The following is an 18,916-nucleotide window of genomic DNA, read 5'->3' on the forward strand; positions in this document are numbered from 1 at the left end:
TCTTATATCACATGGCAGAAACAGAGCCTGTTCTTTCTGGCTGCAGGCTGTCATACTTTTCCTCACCAATTTCAAAACTATGATGAAAGCAGATCTTTACTTACTTGTTTTGTGTTGGGTGGGGTTTTTTTTGTTTCCCATACAGTAGGTTTTGGAAATAATAAAGATTAATTTCCTTGCTCCCCTCCTGCATCCCCCAAAGTGGATTTCACCTTACAAATGTTATGTTCAGGAAGGACTGAATCACTTGCTAAAAACTGGCCAAAATACTCTGGGCCTGAGCCACCAAAGTGCTTTAAGTTGGTTATTTGCTGTCAGTCTTTCATGGTTTTGCTACATGTAGCAAGTCAACGGGGTTAGGGGTTGACAAATTCAGCCCAGATCAAAGGAAATGCCTTTGCAGCCTTTACGCCGCTTGCTGATGGAGCTCGCTGACAGTAGAAGGGGGAGTCAAAGAACACAGCGAAGTTCTCCCCGGGGGCGATACAAACTCAGTTAAAGTCGTTTAACTGCAGACAGCTAAAAAGTTTCGGAAAAGACCGGCACAGCCGAAGGGCATGTGGCTCCGGACCCCGCTGTGCGGGGGCGGCTCCTAGGGGCAGGCAGGGATAGCCCGGGGAACCCCCGGCCGGCCGCAGCCGGGTCGCGGTGCCGGAAACCCTCGACGGCGTTCGTCTGCTTTTCCTTTTCTTTCCCGTGCCTCCCGTGAACTGACGCCGGGGCTAAAAGGCTTCGCGCAAGAGGCGCCGTCGGCGGGCAGCGCCCACCCCGTCCTGCAGCGCTGCCGGGTGCCCGGCCCGGGGAGGCGCCGCGCCGTGCCGTGCCGCGCCGTGCCGTGCCGCGCCGTGCCGTGCCGTGCCGCGCCGCGCCGCGCCGTGCCGTGCCGTGCCGTGCCGTGCCGTGCCGCGCCGTGCCGTGCCGTGCCGCGCCGTGCCGTGCCGCGCCGTGCCGTGCCGTGCCGCGCCGCGCCGCGCCGTGCCGTGCTGTGCCGTGCCGTGCCGTGCCGCGCCGTGCCGTGCCGTGCCGCGCCGTGCCGTGCCGTGCCGCGCCGGGCGGCTCCCTTGGCTCGGCGCCGCGGCGGGGTCACGCCTGCCCGGAGCGCGGCGCTGGGCTTTCCGAGCCGCCCGCCCGCCGCGCCGCAGCCCCATGTCCGCGCTCCCCGCCGGCGCCGACATCAAGAGGGCTCTGGAGAACAGCCCCGAGACCAACATCGAGGATGAGCTGCCCGACGGGCCGCCGCAGCCGCGGCCCACCAACTACCTGCTCCTCAGCATCCTCGCCTGCTTCTGTCCCGCCTATCCCGTCAACATCGTCGCCTTCGTCTTCGCCGTCATGGTGAGTAGCACCCGGCCGGCCGCCGAAGGGGTGCCGGGTGTTTGGCGGGCGACCTCCGCGCCGGCCCGGCCCCAGCCGCGGCGCTCCCGGCCGGTGCCGCCCGGGAGCTGCGGGAGCGAAGCGGGGCTGGAGGAGCCGTCGGGGAGCGGGCGTCCAGCCGCCTTTTCAGCACTCGTCCCTGCCGCGTGTGCACAAACTTCAGTGAGGCAGCGAGCCTGAGCGCATCCGCGGCTCAGTCAGGGGGTCCACTTAGCTGTCGCAGCAGCAGATGTAAAACGTGGAGCGAAAGACTGTTCAAATCGAGTTTTCAATATCGGGCTATACGAGGGAGCGGGGTTCATCCCCGTTAACGGGGCTTGCTACATCAACTAAGTTGCACGCTGAGTTGGACATGGTATCTATGTGTGAAAGTGGCAACTGGGGAGCAGAAATCAGATTTGCAAAGAAACAGATGTGGTTTCTACTTCAGCTAATCAGATGTGATAGAAGTGCCTTTTTTCCAGTGAACAGGTTCTTTAGCCTGATACTATTTGCTAGAACGACACACACAACAGTAATGATTGTAGGTTGTTGGCAAAAACCCTTATAAAATTGAGTATCGAGTACGCTGAGAAAACAGCCTTACTCCTATAAGCTGTAATTGATTTGCATAGTCCTTAATAATCCAGCAATCCTGTTAACTTCAAAGGGATCGTTAGAACAGAATCTTCTCTGAGTTAAAAGTTGCAGAGTCAGATCCAGACTTTTCTAATAGGATACATGATCAGTGTAATCAGTAATACTGCAATGTATTTCTGTTGTTTAGGAGCTGAAAAGGGTTTAAAACATGTTGTGTGTTTTCATCCTTTTCTCTGACAGCCAGGCTGAAAAGGTAAGTAAAAATATAGTTGTTTCTTTTTGTAATTAAGTTTAATTACCTATATCTAAAATATACTAAAGCACACTCTTTTAAAAAAAAATAGTGAGATTGATCAGAAATCACACCTAAATATTGGGATACATGCTTAAGCTTTGAAGTTACTTAAAGGAGCTATTCCAAAGCCATCTCCACAACTTTTTTTGTCCAGATAAGTATGAGCTGTCATTTTATTTTCTTTCTACCTATTTATTTTCTTTGTTGTTAACTTAACTGTATGATATGCTCTTTTCCTTGATTTGAGAAGATTTGGTTCTGCTGGCACCCAGCATCCTTTCTGTTTGTGGACACTTAGGGTGCTATATAAAGTAATGAGAGCTGATGATCCAGGGCTGTGAGCATCTGTTCACTGTGACAATGCTTTCACCAAAGCACTGGGGCTGCACAGAAGTTAACTGTCAAGGACAGAATTTGGCCTCTAAAGATTTTTGCACCCCATATGGAGAAATCTCCACCCACACCCTAGTTGAAGTTCATGCAGGCTTTTGGAGTCAGGCTTAAGTAACTCTCACAGGGGATATGTAGAAACCAGGGTGGGAAGAGCACTTCCTGAATGCTAAACAGTCTGTGCAGGTCTCAGCTGCCCACTCCCTTAACCGGGGGGGAAACAAAAACCAAACCAATAATCTCCACTGTATGTGAATGCCTTCTGCTTGAACATCATTCTTACCTAAAACCTCTCCTTTTCCATGAAAATAACATGTCCAACTTCTTTCCCACAGCCTGATTCCCCTGCCTTTTAGAGCTGCAACCTGTAACTGCTCCATTAACCTCAACTCCAGGTTCTGCATTTTAACCTATGCCAGTTTTATTTCCACTTCTGCTGGGATCTGTGTCCTCCCTCTCTTTCTCAGGTTGTTTCCTAGGTTTGCTAAGGGTTAACACTGAGATACAAGAGTGTGTTATTTTCTTTTCTTAAGGAAGATACCTTTATAGTCTGTAGAGCTTGCCTGAGATCTTGCGTCAGAAGAGACAAAGACCCATGAAAGTGGAGTTCTTTATAAATTTCCACTTCCTAGAATGGGCCTGGAAGGAAAAGTTGTGTTGGCTTCTAGAGGGGCATGGTTCAGTACGCTGTTTGCCTGTGTCATGTCCTCCTTAAGTGCTCTCAATTCAGTCAATGTTTTCACACTAAAAGTAGAGCCTGGGCTCTAGCACACCCCCGAAATTAAATGACAGATTTGTCTTCAGTCTCTTCTGTCTCTTCTGCTGCCCCACTTACAACTCCAGCACTGGTTTCCTCACTTCTTTCTCACCTTTGGGGGCACAAACCTTACCATTTCAGATCTTCCCTCCTTGACTCTATTTTTAGAATCAATCTCTCCCAAGTTCGCCTTGTTGTGATAATAACCTTTTCTTGTTCCTTACCTCCTTTGTGAAAGAAGTCTATTTCTTGTGACAGGGCAAGAGGATAGGTAGTGGAATGGACACTTAATAGCATCAGTGTGCTGATACATTGGCATTACAAGAGCAGCCCCCTCAAACTAGTTGCTGGTCACTTGCAGATGTGAGCATTGCTTGGGAGTTTTAGCAAATGGAGATCTGTTTTCCCCAGGGTCCTGGCCAGGACTCCTGGCTGTAGGATTACTGTCCTCAGTACTCTTCTGCAGTTCCAGCCAGATGCCATCAGTTCTCCTGCTTCCTGTTGCTTCCAGAAGCTGTATCATATTGCTGTACAATTAGTTGCCTCACTCAACCCCAGAGGTGCCTCACTCAGACTTCCCTTATTCTTTCTCGCATAGGTGACACCGCAGGCATGAGGGCAGGAGTGTGGGGTGCAGGTACCAAGTCAAGAGGCTGATGTGACAGAAGAGACTTCTCTGGTGTGAGGCTGTGCCTAGGCGATGTGTCACTGAGCTCTTTGGCTCCTTATCTGCAGTCATGTCTTTCCCCCTGTCATGAACCCAAAGAGCACTTAGCTGGTAGTGAACTGGCTCTTGTATCTGAGAACTGGCTCAGGGGGACTGGCTGTGTCTGACTCATGGAATCAGAGCTAGAGGGAGGCTGTGGGACAACTCTGAAAAATGAATCAGATATTTCTGATACCAGCACTGAGGTCTGATAGCTGAACAAACCTTGTTGGGCTTTCTCAGTACAGCACCTTCAGTTGTCTTTATTTCAGAGATCTGTATGTCAGACTAGTCATCTAAATTCATAGGGCCTCAGATTTGTAACGATTTCAAAACAGTCTCTCAAAAGCTATTTCTCCCTGATTGTTTGCTCCTAACTCCCTCTTTATATTGACACATTTCTGCTTAATCATTTGCATGTTTCAAACAACATATGTGGTCAAACTGTGACAATCTTGGCTCATCTGCCTCTGATAGTAACAAGTTCTTTGGCTGCATTTGTTGCCCTTGGATTCAGATGCCTTGTCTGTATATTAGTTTCCCTAAGTAGAGACAATGAGCAAGGGGGTGGTAGAAGTCATGGGACAGCAAAGGATGGAACTTGCTTTCTGAGGGGATCCCCTCTTCTAATTGAGATCCTAACGAGCCACGTACAGGGTGTTGGCTTTGGTCAGGTCAGTGACTAGCATAGTGACTGGTGTTCCTGTACAGCTGTACTTCTTTTTAGTTAGAAATTTTATTTGGAAAGTTTATTATTTATACAGCTTTTTTTTAAGTAGCTTGTAGGTACCTGGACACCTAATACCGTATGGGACAGCCTGTACCTACTTCAGGAGTATTAAACAACAAGGCTCAGGAGCTGTTCATAAGTATTTTTGCATGGCCCTTATCTTTGCAAAGTGGTAAGCTTTTCCTCTGCAACAACACTTTCAGCCTGTCCCCAGAGACGCAGAAGTCCAGCATTTGTTTGCATGCTGCTATACAGCCTGCAGAGCAAACTCCCCTTTCATTATGTCCTGCTCATCACCTGCCTGTTTCATTTGCCAAAAAGGAGAGATCAAGCCTGGTTCTGAATTGCTCCCTGAGTTGCCTCTCTTCTTTCTCCTTCCCTGTAAGTTGTTCACAGTGAGGAGTCATACTGAGCCAGCACATCTCATTCTTCCTTTGGTCTGAACTAGAGAGTGTCTCATTTCCAGACACAGCCAAATAAGGTTTGTTACAGCCTGGCTCATGGAAAGCACAGAAAATGTTGATCGGAGAACCTCAGTCTGGTCTGCCCAGATTTGTAAGAGATGTAGGGGAGGATTTCTGAAGTAATTCAGTATTCTTTCTGCTTTTGCCATAAACACTGCTCTGGGAATGTGGAACAGAAAATGCATATTAAAAGTGATTAATAGTGGGTAGCTAATTCAGCAAATTTCTGTTCATATGAGGTTAAGTTGCTTCATTGTTGAACTGAGAATATCTTTTATAAATAGATCTGTGTGAACTTGGTGAAGTCACTGAGATTGCTCAAGTAAATAAGCAGCTGTGGAACTGTGGCTTTAATTTAGTTTATGACTTCATAGTGAGTGAGGTATCAGCAACCTGAGAAATCATATGGTATTAGGCTGAAAATGGCTGAAATTTGTTTTAAAAGTTGGACAGACCAAATGTCGCACACAGATGCTGTGTTCTGTATATATTGCCTAGCCCTTGGAAATAAACAGATGTAACATTTAAGGCTTTAACAGTTAATGTTGTCTACGTCTAATGTTGAAAACTGGAAGTTTGATCCAAGGGCCCTTTGAAGCAGACGGAAGTAAATGAATTTCAAAGAGCTTTGCATCAGACCCCAACCACCTCCCCAAACCTCTTATTTTCTCTTGAATGCTAAGTTATGCCATTTAATTTAAACCTCTTAATAAAGAAACTCGTCTCCTTCCTGTGTCTCCCAAATCCTCTTCTTGATCATTAATGCTGTTTTCCTTCTCTTCATCATGGATTTGTATCAAAATGACATTATTTATTAAAGTGCACAGGGTGAATTATTTATGCAGTACCTGCAGAAATCACATGGACATTCTCCAGACTTCCTCAAGACATTAGTAAAATTGCACAGAACTGTAAGCTGCTGCTGCTGTGTCATGCTTACAACTCTGTCTCAGTCTTGAGACCACATGTATGGGGAACTGAGTTTAGACTGTTTGCAGAACCACTCTCTAGATGTCATGGAAAGTGAGTCCTTTGATGGGTGGGGAGAACAAAGTCAGGGCTGGGGTGTCAGTGATGCTTCTCCATGTTTCTCCCTGTAGCCACAGTCACACTGATAGCTGCTGACAGAGGCAGGAGGAGAAGTCAGCCTGCTCAAGACCAAGCCAAGCCATGTTTCTCCTGATACTCCTTTTATTGACCTTCCCAAATGTATTTTGAGAAAACATAAGCAAGCTCTTCTCCTGCAGGCAGGACTGCTGAAAACAGTGGAGTAACTTAGGTGAGAGGAACTGTGCCAGCCACCCTTTGTAACAGGAGGCCACACTGGTGGAGAATCAGAGGTGACATCATCCTATTTGACTATGTGTTTGTGCCCCTTTCTCATTTCCATCTCGTCCCTCTTTCCCCACTATATCCTTTCAGTCCACTAGCCAACCTCAATGAAATTTAACAGCACAGCAGAGGTATTAGCGATATTCTTTAGGGAAATAAAATAGAGAAATATTTAGGCATGTGGGCTTCCAGGAAGAGAAGACATATATCGGTGCTCTCTTTAAGGGCAAGAGTGCATCAGCAGCTCAGCCTTTCGTAGATACCAGAGAATAAGTACCTGCACTTATCCTTGAGGTGCAATTCTAGGAATACAGGCTTCATTGCCTTGGGACTGTCTTGGCACAAGTGATCTTACTGCAGTGCTAACAGCAAGGATGCATCTAGCCCATTAACTTCTGTGTGCTCACTAATCGACAGAACACACACAGATAATGACCCTAATTATTTTTCTGCTTGGGGAAAAAAGGGTCTACAACAATGCTTGGTATCCTCTGAAGTTCATTCCTTTCCTGCTCTCCACAGTCTCAGACCTTCACTCTGTTGAATTTGCTGTTGTTCTGTCTTTGCTACAAAAAAGTGATTCATAACTAAAGCACTTCTGTAATAGCATTTGGCGATACCTCATGCAGTCATTTTCTAAAGACAACCTGAATTATTTAGTCCATTGAACAGTTAATTTGATCAGGTCCCTGTATTTCTCCCCCCACACCTCCCATTTCTGGGATACTTCCTGGAACACTTACGAGATACTGAAGAACAGGTTATGACTAACCTGATTCCCTGAGGACGTGTGCTGAGATAGTTCAATAGTGCAATCTGATAAAGGAATCTGGACTCAATGTCATGGTTTACGAACTCAAACTCTCCTGATCTTACAAAATAATTCTTAGTAATAAGACTCTTTTTAAAAATTCTTTGATAGCATCTTATTCTTTGGAAAAAATGACTACAAACTGTGTTAGACTTGTTTACTGGAATACTTCAGTGTCCTTCACTGAATCTTTTCTTTAAAAAATATGGTCTGGTTAAAATAAAAATTAATTCAGAAAATCCTACAGTCTGTCTCACAAAACACTAGAAGATCAGAGTGGTTCTATGACACCTCGCAATCTCTGCATGTAATGAATATAAAGCATCTGCTAAATCACGGGTGGATAAACTCAAGTCTGTTGAGATATGATATCCGTATGTCTGATGCATACCTCGGGATGTATATGATAATAATTATCAGTGTGTTCCAAAAATGCAAAGGGACAGAATTTCTAGCCCACGAAGATGGCACTCAGATATTTTATTCAGATGATCTATATTTCTTTGGGTTTTTTCCACCACCAGCAAACTACCTATTAATTCTTCAAACTTGGTTTTGAAAAGTAAAACGTTGGAAAAATAGGAAATTAGTAAGCTTTTCTTAAGAAGTTTTCCTGAGGCTTTCTGTAAAAATGCAGCCTATTTATGCTCCTTTTCATGCTTACGGTCCTATAAAGCATAAGAGTTTATTTCACTGCTAGTGAAGGGGCCAACTAATAGTTCACATATACTACAAAAATATTTCCAGAGATAAAAGCTGCTGATTTATGCAAGTGGGTGGATTAGAGTTGATTTGACAGCTCTTATGCTGGTGTGTACAAGAAAACTCATCATATGAATATAGCCTCACCACTGAAAATAAAAGAAGTGTAGTTGCAATGAAATGTACTGAAAATGAATGGAACAGAAAACTGGACTCCTGCTTACCTTGGACTGTTGGCAGTGGATGTTTATTTTTACAAAGCAAATCACCATCTTCTGAAGTCCTTTCTACAGTACCAACATGCACAGAATTTAATGTTAGTTCAAAGCAGTCACATTGGTTTGTGTACAGATTTCTGTTTTAAAAAAGTCACAAACTCTCTTTCTCTTCTACAGGCTTTGAACAGTTATAATCAAGGAGATATAGAAGGGTCAAAAAGACTGGGTCACAATGCACTCTGGGTTGCTGTTGCATCAATTATCATTGGCCTTGTCATCATTGGAATCTATTGCGTAGTTCATTTCACAACGGTAAGCAAAATGCTACTAGTTCCAATGCAAGCAGTTCTCTGTGCACAGGCTTCAGAATAAGAAACTAAAGATTGTCCGAGCTACTAATTTTAAAATTTAGGGATGCATGCATGTTTTCCAAAAGAGCAATTTTTACTTATTTTGCAATTTAGAAAATTCTGTTGTCTGTGGTTAAATGCAAACGACTGTGTCTTAGCAGCAGTGGATTTTCTAGAAACTCTTGCAGCCCCCACAGGTTTTTCCAGTTTAGGCCAGTTGCTTTTTGTTTATTTCTGTCCCTCAGTTTCACCATCTGTAAGACCAAGTGCATAGAGATCCTTAGATTTCAGGTAATAGAGTTCCCAGGTGGTAATTTTCAGTCTCATAATCTATCCGATATATCTTTTAACTTTGCAAGGAGAAGATGACAGTCAATTACTATTTTACTGTTTGATATTAAGGTGACCATAACTGTACCAAAAGTGACCACAAATGTAATTTTGACTTGGCTTGCTGTGGGAGAAGGTCGTTCACTCTCAGCGCTGTGTAATTGACCTGCCTTTGTACACCTGGAACAATAATCAAGAAGCTTGACAAATGAATCTCTGTACACACAGTGGTTACCCAGATGGATTATAAGCTTATTTGGAAAAGAGGACAGAAGTAATTAGGGTATTGATATCCTTTCTTAAGGTTATGCAACAATATGTTCTTTTCTCCATAGAAATGCGCACTTCCCATTAAAATAACCAATTTAAATCAATTTATTATTGGCTGTTTTGGTTGGAGAGCCTTTCAGTGCACTGTACAAACTTATGCATAAACTATAAAGAGAGATCACCTCATTCACCACTGAAATGCAAACATCTCCAGGGAGTGGAATAGAGTAGCTGGCTAAACATGCACAACATTTTCAGACAAAACTTGAAGTACGCCATATTGAACTGCAGGGAAGTTAGTGGAGATGGGGTCCATTTCTGTTGGATATTAGTTGGTGCCACAGAATCAGAAGCTTACTGTATACTCATTAATTTCCCATGCATTTTGCAAGCATGAATTTCTCTTGGTTCAGCTTGTGTTCAGTTTGTTCAGCCCTCACAGATTTAAAACCAAGTCACTTCAGGCTGGGTGTGCCAAGTTTTGTAATTGACAGCAGCAGTAAATTCCTCTGTTCGCTTCTACTACCTTACTCATCACTTCTCAGACAAGGATAGCAGCTCAATAATTTTTTTTTAAGTAGGAGGAGAGAAGGGCAGCATGAGGAGTGACAGATAACACTGACCTGAAGCATTCACATTAACCAGGGCACACTACCTACATTTAGTTGTAGTCAACATTTCACTTCTGCTACAGTAGGACCCTGTGTGCTGAATGTGTGAATGCTTCTTCGTGCCCACTGCCAGATACTAGTGGTAGTTAGCACTTTACATCTAGCTACTGTTTGTAAGCACCTCTCTCTCTCCTACCCTCAAGGAAGTAGGCAGCAGTAAATCAGTATAATATGACTTTATGGTTTTTTCTCAAGTTTTGTCTTTTGAGGATTTTTTAAATTGGCTTTGGTTTTGGTTTTGTTTTTTTTTTAAGATAAAAATCTCTGTTAGATGGAAGCATTGCCATGTGCCTAGGAACCCTCAGCACACTGCTGAGATATTAATTTCTGTATTCAGTGAATAGTTTCCATAGAGGTCTCTTGGCCAAATGGTACCTTGAGTTTTGTGAGGACTCAAGGTTTACTGGATTCACCCTGCTCTCTGGCTTTCCAGTGTCTTTACTACTGCCCTTCTCCCTCTCACCTGTCACCCTCCAAACAGCCCTTGCTTCTTAAGAAAGTGTGTGATGGGAGCAACAACCTTTATTCTTCTGACGTGAAAATGAGTGAACAGGAGCACCCAACTGGCCTTTCTACCCTCCATGCTTACCCCAGTTCCCTTTGTTGCCTTACTCTTGGACGTTTATATTTTATGCTAAATTGTCTCTGAGTTTGACATGCCACTGGTGTAGATGACATTGTATGCTCTATGCGGTCATCTCGCATCCATTTGTACCTTGGTCATGATTATTTACTAGTAGCCACTTTGTACTCTGCTAATGTGAAGTGAGTTACTTCTAGGCTAACTTTAATATATATGCTTCAGTATTAGTAAGACAGTACAAAATAACCTTAATAGAATAATATGGCAGTCAGCCCTGTAACTGATTTATTTGATTACCATTAGGCACAGATTTGATGTTTCCATGACCTACACGTGCATTTTTCGTGAAAGTTAATTTAGACTTCAGCAATATATATGAAAGCTTGACCCTTCCGAGATTCATGACTGTGTGGTTTACCCACATGAAATTCATCAGCTACCATATTACCCCATTGTTCCTGCTGACATTTCTTGTGACTTCTTTTGGTCTTCAAAGGATAACAAGTCTCATTGCAAATTACCATTGGGCACACCCCCTTGTATTCTCCTTCCGTATTCTTATGTATCTCTCCCTAGAGCTTGTTGTTTACCATCCTGCCATCCCATTTAGTACTTTATCTGTTCTCCCATGACTGTGAGAGCTTCTCACAGAGGGTGTGACTTGAGTATTCATAAACCCTTTGATAAATTTCACCAGCTCATTCTGATTTATACATGGTTCTGCTGACAGTATCAAAGATGCAAGGTGTAATGAGTTTGAAAGCTGGATGAACCTTGGTAGTTATTTCACAACATCCCAGGTCTGCGCTTCTGGAAAGCAACAAAACCGAGACATCCAAGTCAGGTTGGCAGGAGGGAATCTCTATCAATTGTTACACAACTTTTCCTCTTGGTACAGAAACTTGGTTCAGGCTCGTCTGGCTCTGAAATGTCATTCAAAGCAACTCCTCACCTTCTCCCAGGGGGCTGACTATACCTGTCCTGGAAATGCAGATCTGCAGGCCACGAAGGAACCTTCCTTCTCCTGCCAGAAGTCACAAACTTAAGGCTTTCCTGATCATGGAAGTCTCTGTTGAGTTCTCGTTCAAGTGTAGTCTTTAGTTGTTCATCATTTGCTTTGTGGTTCTCAGGCACTCTGCTCTCCAGAGTCTCTGTGAACACCCTGTTGGTCTCCTGTTTACACCCTGATGGTCTGCGGACTGCTCACCTCCTCCTGAAGCCCTTTTCCCTGGAGACTCAGTGCTTCAGTCAGAGTACAGCTCCCACCAGAGAGGCCACCAATGTCCCAGCCCCAAAGACAGGCAGCAGGCACTCCCTGCAGCTGCAACCTGGACAGCTACATGCTCCTTCCAAAGCTCCATCTGGGTTAAGGCATCCGCTATGATTGACCAGCAGGGTTAGCTCAGTTGGTTAGAACATGGTGCTAATAACGCCCAGTTCACAGGTTCAATCCCTGCTTACTGCAGGGGGGGTTGGGCTTGATGATCTCTCAAGGTCCCTTCCAACCCAAAGCATTCTATGATTCTATGATATGCCAGGCAGCTGCTCCAGCAGTTTTGGGGACGGTGCCCAGTGGCTTATCACCACCACTGTTGCACAGTCCCAAGCAGTCCCTTGCTGTCTTCAACAGAGTTTCTAGGTCTCCTCCTGTGCAAACTCACTACTTAATTGCTAAAAATCTTTGCTGCTCTTGAGCATCTCTCATTGAAATCACTGTGAATTGAACACTCAAATACTTCTCCATCTCTGGACCCAGATTCCTTCAGCATTCACTGGAAAGTAATTTCATCTCTATGAATGGTGTTTCTAGAAGAGCAGTTCAATGAGGTCAGTGCCTAACTTGCACTGCACACGTGAACTGAAGTTCACAGTAGCCTCTAAGTATCAAAAATCCCATGCCCTATTAAATTCCAACCAAGGTTATCCATTTGTTCCCATATCTCCTCTTCTGGCTTTTCAGTACCCAAACCTACTATGCATTCCATCTTGCTTAGGAAAGGGGTTAAGTCCTGTGCTTTAAGCAGAGCTGAGGAGGGCTCCCATGGTACTCCACATGCCTCAGCCAGAAGAAAAACATCTAGTCAGGGGTGTTGAGGGTAGAAATGGTAGAAGCTGCAGAGAAAGGAAGTGCAAGAAATTCCTGCTTTGAACAAACAGTGACATTATACCCCCAGTAATGCCCCCGATAATACTGGTAGACTCGGGAAGAGGAAGACCCTTTCCACTTTTCAGGAAAAGGGGGCTCTGAGCCCCGAACTTCCTTGCATGCCTTCTCTGGTTTATTCAGTTGCAGAGCAACGGTAGCACAGGAATAACAGCAGGCGACACCTACGTCTGCATGGAAGAAACAGCCTTGACTGTTTTGAAGATTTACTCGGTGCTAAGCCAACTTGGGGCTTCTACTGCTGCTTTGGAGAGCCTCATTTGTCTTTAACACTGGCATGTTATCTTTAGCAAACATACATTAAGATATACAGTGAGATATACATATATATATATATATATATATATAGCCTGGAACAGGGCCCACCCAACACCTGGGAACCATCTACCTTCTGCAGTCATGACCCTGAATGTAGACAAGGGGAAGCTGTCACTTGCATCACTGGAGTTAACAGCCTAGCAATAAAACTTGTCTGTCTTGATCAATATAAACTGGTGTTTTCCTTGTTGTGCTGAGGAATCACTGAGTGTTAAGCTGCAGTGTGTGCTGAATCAGAGCTGTCCCTCATTCCACACTAGGCCAAATTTATTCTTACTCCATTCTGTAACTTTTACCCTGACCTGTCAGCTTCTTCTGCACTGCTACATTGCCAGTCCTGAACGCTGAATTACACTTCCACTGCTTGCTCAGATGTAACTTAAACCAGTATTTGTGTCACCACTGAGTCTAGCCCTGCATATGCACCCATAGGCATGTTATCCATCAAGAACTGCAGTGAGAAAAGGGGCGTATTTGTCTTCCATAAGGAGACGTCACTATGAACTGAAACAGTACAGAGCTGTGTGCCATAGCCTGTATGTGGCCTTAATCGGCTGTAATATGCCTGGTCAGAGAGTGAATGGCAAGATACCTAATGACAGGCGACACTCAGCTGTGAACCACATCCTGAATCCTGCCTCTAGCTCTGATGTCTTTGTCTTAAGAAAGAGGTGGTATACATGCACACAAAGAGAGAGAGAAGGGCTGCAGGGTATGAAAAAACCTTTATATGTGGACAGACAAAATAGACACAATCTCTTTGGCTTGGGAAAGAAAGACTTAGGAATTGGTAATTAAAGGCACTGAAAGAAAGAGTCATTATTTGTTGTCTGTTATGAATGAGATGAAGGGGCATCAGAGGAAGGCAGCTTTAAACAAGAAGGAGGTACTTTTCCATGTGACATACAATGCAGCTGTGGGACTTATTCCTTCTGGTTGCTGTGGATACAAAAAATACAAATTATTTGAAACAGCAATGAGTGAAGTTACAATAAAAAGCTTAAATGCAACGATGCAGATATAATCTTAGGCTCAGGAAGTTTCTAAGCTGCAGATTGCCAGAGCTGGAAGGCAGTAAAGGGAGAAATAATCAACCTGGATGTAGCCTTTTCTTATACAGTCCCTTTAGGCATTTGTAACACATCACTGTCAGAGATGGGATACTGCAAAGATGGCTGTTTGCTCCGACCCAGCACCACTATTCTTATGCTCCTTCATGAAGCCTGTTACTAGCCTTTCCACTGACTTGAATGGATTTGGAGTCAGCCTTCCTGTCTCTTCCTAAGTATTTTAATCAGCAAAAGCTAATAATTTTGTCAGTGAATGAGAGCTCTCCAGTAGTTCACGATCTGTGTTTTCAGAGCAGTCTCCAAATTTCTGGAGCAGATTCCAAATTCTGTTTTGTTTTGCTTTTTGATAACACAAGATGCTTGGTGCCTTTGGATTTTATTTGAGTCCCACTGGCAGGATTTAGGGAAACATAATCCTGGGCTGGAACCTCCTTCCTTAAGTGAAGACACCCCAGGTATTGCAAACCCTTTTCTTAACTGGATCTCAACATGTCATATTCTACTTCATGCTACCATGGGAATCATGCATTCTTACTCCATTGCTGGGTTTGCTGCATAGCCTGTTAGTAGTCTGAAACAATAGGCAGCACATACTTTTAGACTATGTCTAGTGCCTGAGTGACGCTTGACAATGCTGCTCAGGGCAGAACTAGAGCTCACATGAGTTTCACTTCCCAACTGAGCCACAAAGCATATCATATAAAGCCCATGTCTTTTGTGCACCTCTCTAGTGGTTCTCTGCAGCCTAGGCAAGTAGGAGTGAATCAAGTAGAAATGTGGAGAACTAGTAAGAGGTGTTAGAGTGAAGTAAAGACACAAGCTTTTCTGTAGAGCTCTGACTGAGAGAGTGACAGTTTTGGTATGAGGAAGGGTAGCCAAAATACTGAAGGAAAGGAATGCAAGAAACTCCTGCCAATGGACCAGTGTCCAAGACTTTTTTTAATTCACATCAGAAGTTCATTGTCTTTGTCTATCTTGAACCTCAAGGCCACAGGCAGGGTAGAATTATCTTCTGGTAATAACTTATGTGACAAAGGTAGTCATGTTTGATGACTTTGGAATTTAATGTGAACCGTTAAGATATTTTAATGCTTTCGTAGAGGAGTGTGAACTTCTGACCCCTTCTTTAATCTCACTTGATCTAGAACTTCACCCCAAGGAAGTCACAGAAATACCACCTGTCAGCATGGCTTCGAAGGAAGACAGAGAGACAGCCAGGCTGTGCGGAAAGTACTAGCTTACACTGTTTCATAATCAGTAGGGTCTTAAATCAAGCATATGTGCAGTAATGCAACACTGGTAATTACTGGTAGGAGGAACAGGAGTAATCATTTAGACTGTACACCAGCGACAGATGTGTATATATATTTTTTTCTTACTAACTTAGAAATAATTCTTCAGGGGGAAAAGGCCTGCAAGATTATTTTTAATATCTCTGCTGTCCCCTTCCCGAGGCTCTCAAAAGCCTTTGCAGCCATTTCACTGAGCGACTGTCTCTTTTTCAGAGACAGAATAAACTGAGGGCTAGTAAGATGACAGGAATTACACAGCCAGCCTCCAGATCTTTACATTGCCAATCCTGTTCTCTGTACCTTACCACAGAAAAAAAAAGACTCAAGGAAGACTACCTGCCTTTTGCTGCAGGGATTGACCTGCCAGTAACTGATAGAGCACAAAGTCTGAAGTCAGGGCCTTCCTATTGTCTTTTACCCACATTAATTCTTGGTGTCCACCTAGCTAGTGAGCTCATACTGCTGCTTTTGTATCAGTAAGGGTGCTGATTATCTCTGTGATAACCTACCTCTTTTTACTGGATTCCTAAAAATGTAAGAGCTTAAAGTCCTCTACCCGTCTATCAAACGTGTTCAGTCAGCTCAGAGGCTGAGTAGCAGGCAGACACATGTAGATGCACAGAGGCAATATGATTACATCAGCCTCATTTCCTTAGCAAACCACATTAAAAATTCTGGTCCAGTTGTTTCATCTGTGCATGGAGGAAATGTCCCCACAATGGATTCTGCCCATTGGAGTCCTGAGTGGCATCCAAGAGACAATCAGCAAAGTAGTTAATGCTGTCTGCAGGATATATTTACTGTTTAGTGCTTCATGTCCTAGAGCTCTCTTTAAGGAGCTAAAAGGTATCTGCTTGATGGAGAAGATAACTCAGACTCCAGCAGAGAGCCCAGCATCCAGGGACAAGCCAGTGAGATCAGTACATCCATGGGTAATGTCTGACACCTACCCCCAACACAAGAATTTGAGGGAACTTCTCAGATCTTTCCTCTCCTAATGCAGATGCACAAGAGAGGTTACCCAGTCCTTTTTAAATGTCTGTCATGTATTGCTGTTGTATTTACCAAGTTGTCTACTGCTGAAAGTGTTGTTCTTGCCTGTTTTATGTACCACTTCAAGAAAGCAGAGATGCTGCTGACCTCATGAAACTTTGTCAAATAAGAGCCCATTTCCTGGCAATGAAAGATCCTAACTTGCATTGATTCAGGTAACCCAGTTTAAATATTCAGTTCAGATTGACAGATGACCGGTGCCATTAGAAACTTAGCTCTTTGATTCAAAACTGTATTGAACCACTAATCTAGAGGGATGTTTGTTAAGAGAGCGAGTGCCACTAATGTGGCATAATGTATCCATTAGATCTGTAGAATTAATAATTTAAACTCACAAGAAAAACTCTCTGTCTTTTCCTCCTTTAAAAATACATATTTCTGTGTCCTTGCAGCATGCTATCTGAAGTCCAGGACTGCACTTGGAGGATATCATCATGTAAATCTCGGGAGGGGAAAAAGAAGAAGAGAAGGAAACCCTTCATTCCAGACTGTTAGATTTGACCCTACAAGTCTGCAGAGGCATGTTGCTGGTGGATAAACTGATAGTCCAGTTAGTTAATCAGCATGGTGTGACCAGGCTTTCAAAATTATTTATCTATAAGGAATCTCGGTATAAAGCAGCATTTTCTCTTTTACCCTAATGTGTAATGAGATCTTGCCCTAACAACTCCCTTTTCTTTCTCATTTACATGGAATGTATGCTGGATCCATGATGTTCCCTGGCTGACCCTAGCCAGACAAAGCCAACATATCTAGACTGGTTGTAGTGCAGAATGTAAGATCTGATGCACAGCCCACTGGAGCTAGTAGAAGAACTCCTGTTGCCTCCAGTGGGTTTTGGATCAGGCCATTAACAATTTTTTTATTACTTTAAAATAGTCTCAACATAACATAATCATAACTATGCATTTGTGATTTTATCCTGCTATGTGATTTTATAATGCCGTGGGCGTACTCTGACTCAGCAGCTGCTTTCTTCTGTCATCCTCAGCTTTTAGGTCTTTATCTTGGATTTTTAACCACCTGGGACCGATTTCAATCACTTGATTATTAAGAGACACTCTTCTTCCATAGCATCCATATTTTTCTTAATGATTTATTTTTGTTTTGTTGTCTTTCGTTGTTGAACTCCCTTGACTTAGCTCCAGTCCTGCATTAAAGTTGCACCGATCATATTTTCCTCTAACTTCACATATGTAAAAAGTTCCTATTTTTTTTATCTGACAAAAGATCTTCTTTTTAAATAGATGTTCTTCTTCATCCCTTTGTTATTGTTCCTCTAGCAAGTCACATAGTTTCATTGTGTTCTGCTTTGTTCTTGTCTTTTTTTGTTTAGTTCATCCTCTCATCTCACTATGAGTAGTCGATATATCAATGCAGTTAGAGATGGACAGACTTTTGTATGCTTACATAGTTACATACACTCTTGCTGATCCTAAGATACTACTCAGTGAACAGCCTTAGGTTACAGAATTGATGGCCTCTCAGTTACTGCAGTTTCTTGATACCTTATGAAAATTTAGCAAGGGACAGCTGTTTTTTATTAGCTGAAAACTGTTTGAAAGAATATATTTGTTTTGTCACACAAATATTCCATGTTAAAAGGAGTAAGCTCTGGTGAACATTAAGACAGATGGCTACATCTTCAGCGGTTGTTGCTCCATTTGCTTTAATTGTTACTAATTTTTAAGCAAGCTATGCCAACTTACACTTACTCTCCTTGCACTAACATAAATCTGGACTGACTACACAGAAGTGCATGGGAGTTTTGCAGGTGCAAGTGAGATAATTATCATGCCTGGCAGGAGTACAACTACCTATTGAAAAAAAAAAAATCTCCCAGAAACCTTTACCTGTTAAAACATATGCCTGGAAGTAGCATGTATTTTCTGTGCCTTGATATTATACTTCTAATGTGCTTTTTCACTTTTCTTTCTGCCAAATACTGTTTTTCATTGAAGTCAGTGATGCATCGCCGATCCTTAATTAAACCAGTATAAAACTTCACGAACACTGGTGAAATCAGTTGATTTCTTCATCATTTACACTGATTGAATTTGTCCACATGGGAATCTGCCACTGATTCTAATGATCCCAAGAACTGGCTGTTCTGTGAACTCCTCTTTGCTTTTTGAATACTATTTCAATGGTCTAATATGTCTTGTGGGACTTTTAGTAGCTTGCCTTATTATCAGATATGATAGAACTGTTATTGAGAAGTGGAATAAAGTTACTTTTAATTCATGTCCATTCTGGTATGTGGGAAGTGTTTTGTTGCCTCTTCTGTTTTAAAAAGTAATATTCCTTTTTCTAACCCCTTGGACAGTTTCAGAATAAAGTGAATCAAAGCAAAAGCAGGATTTCTGGCCTATGTGATACTATACAACCAGTCTGTACTATAGCTAGTACATTCAGAAGTTGCTAGAGATCAGTTAATGCTCAAAATATCAGTGAGGT

The 18,916-nt window shown here is 43.2% G+C and overlaps 1 protein-coding gene across 1 annotated transcript; it reads left to right on the forward strand.

Annotated features, from left to right (window-relative positions):
- Window positions 1-1,146: 1,146 nt before the first annotated feature.
- TMEM233 (transmembrane protein 233) lies at window positions 1,147-18,594 on the forward strand. Its single transcript, XM_075718781.1, is given in 5 exon segments — window positions 1,147-1,335; window positions 8,536-8,670; window positions 12,981-12,984; window positions 18,406-18,500; window positions 18,502-18,594. Coding segments are annotated over 5 exon segments (516 nt in total).
- The last annotated feature ends 322 nt before the right edge of the window (window positions 18,595-18,916 follow it).

Source organism: Pelecanus crispus, chromosome 11 (genome assembly GCF_030463565.1).
Source record: "Pelecanus crispus isolate bPelCri1 chromosome 11, bPelCri1.pri, whole genome shotgun sequence".
Lineage (NCBI taxonomy): Eukaryota > Metazoa > Chordata > Aves > Pelecaniformes > Pelecanidae > Pelecanus > Pelecanus crispus.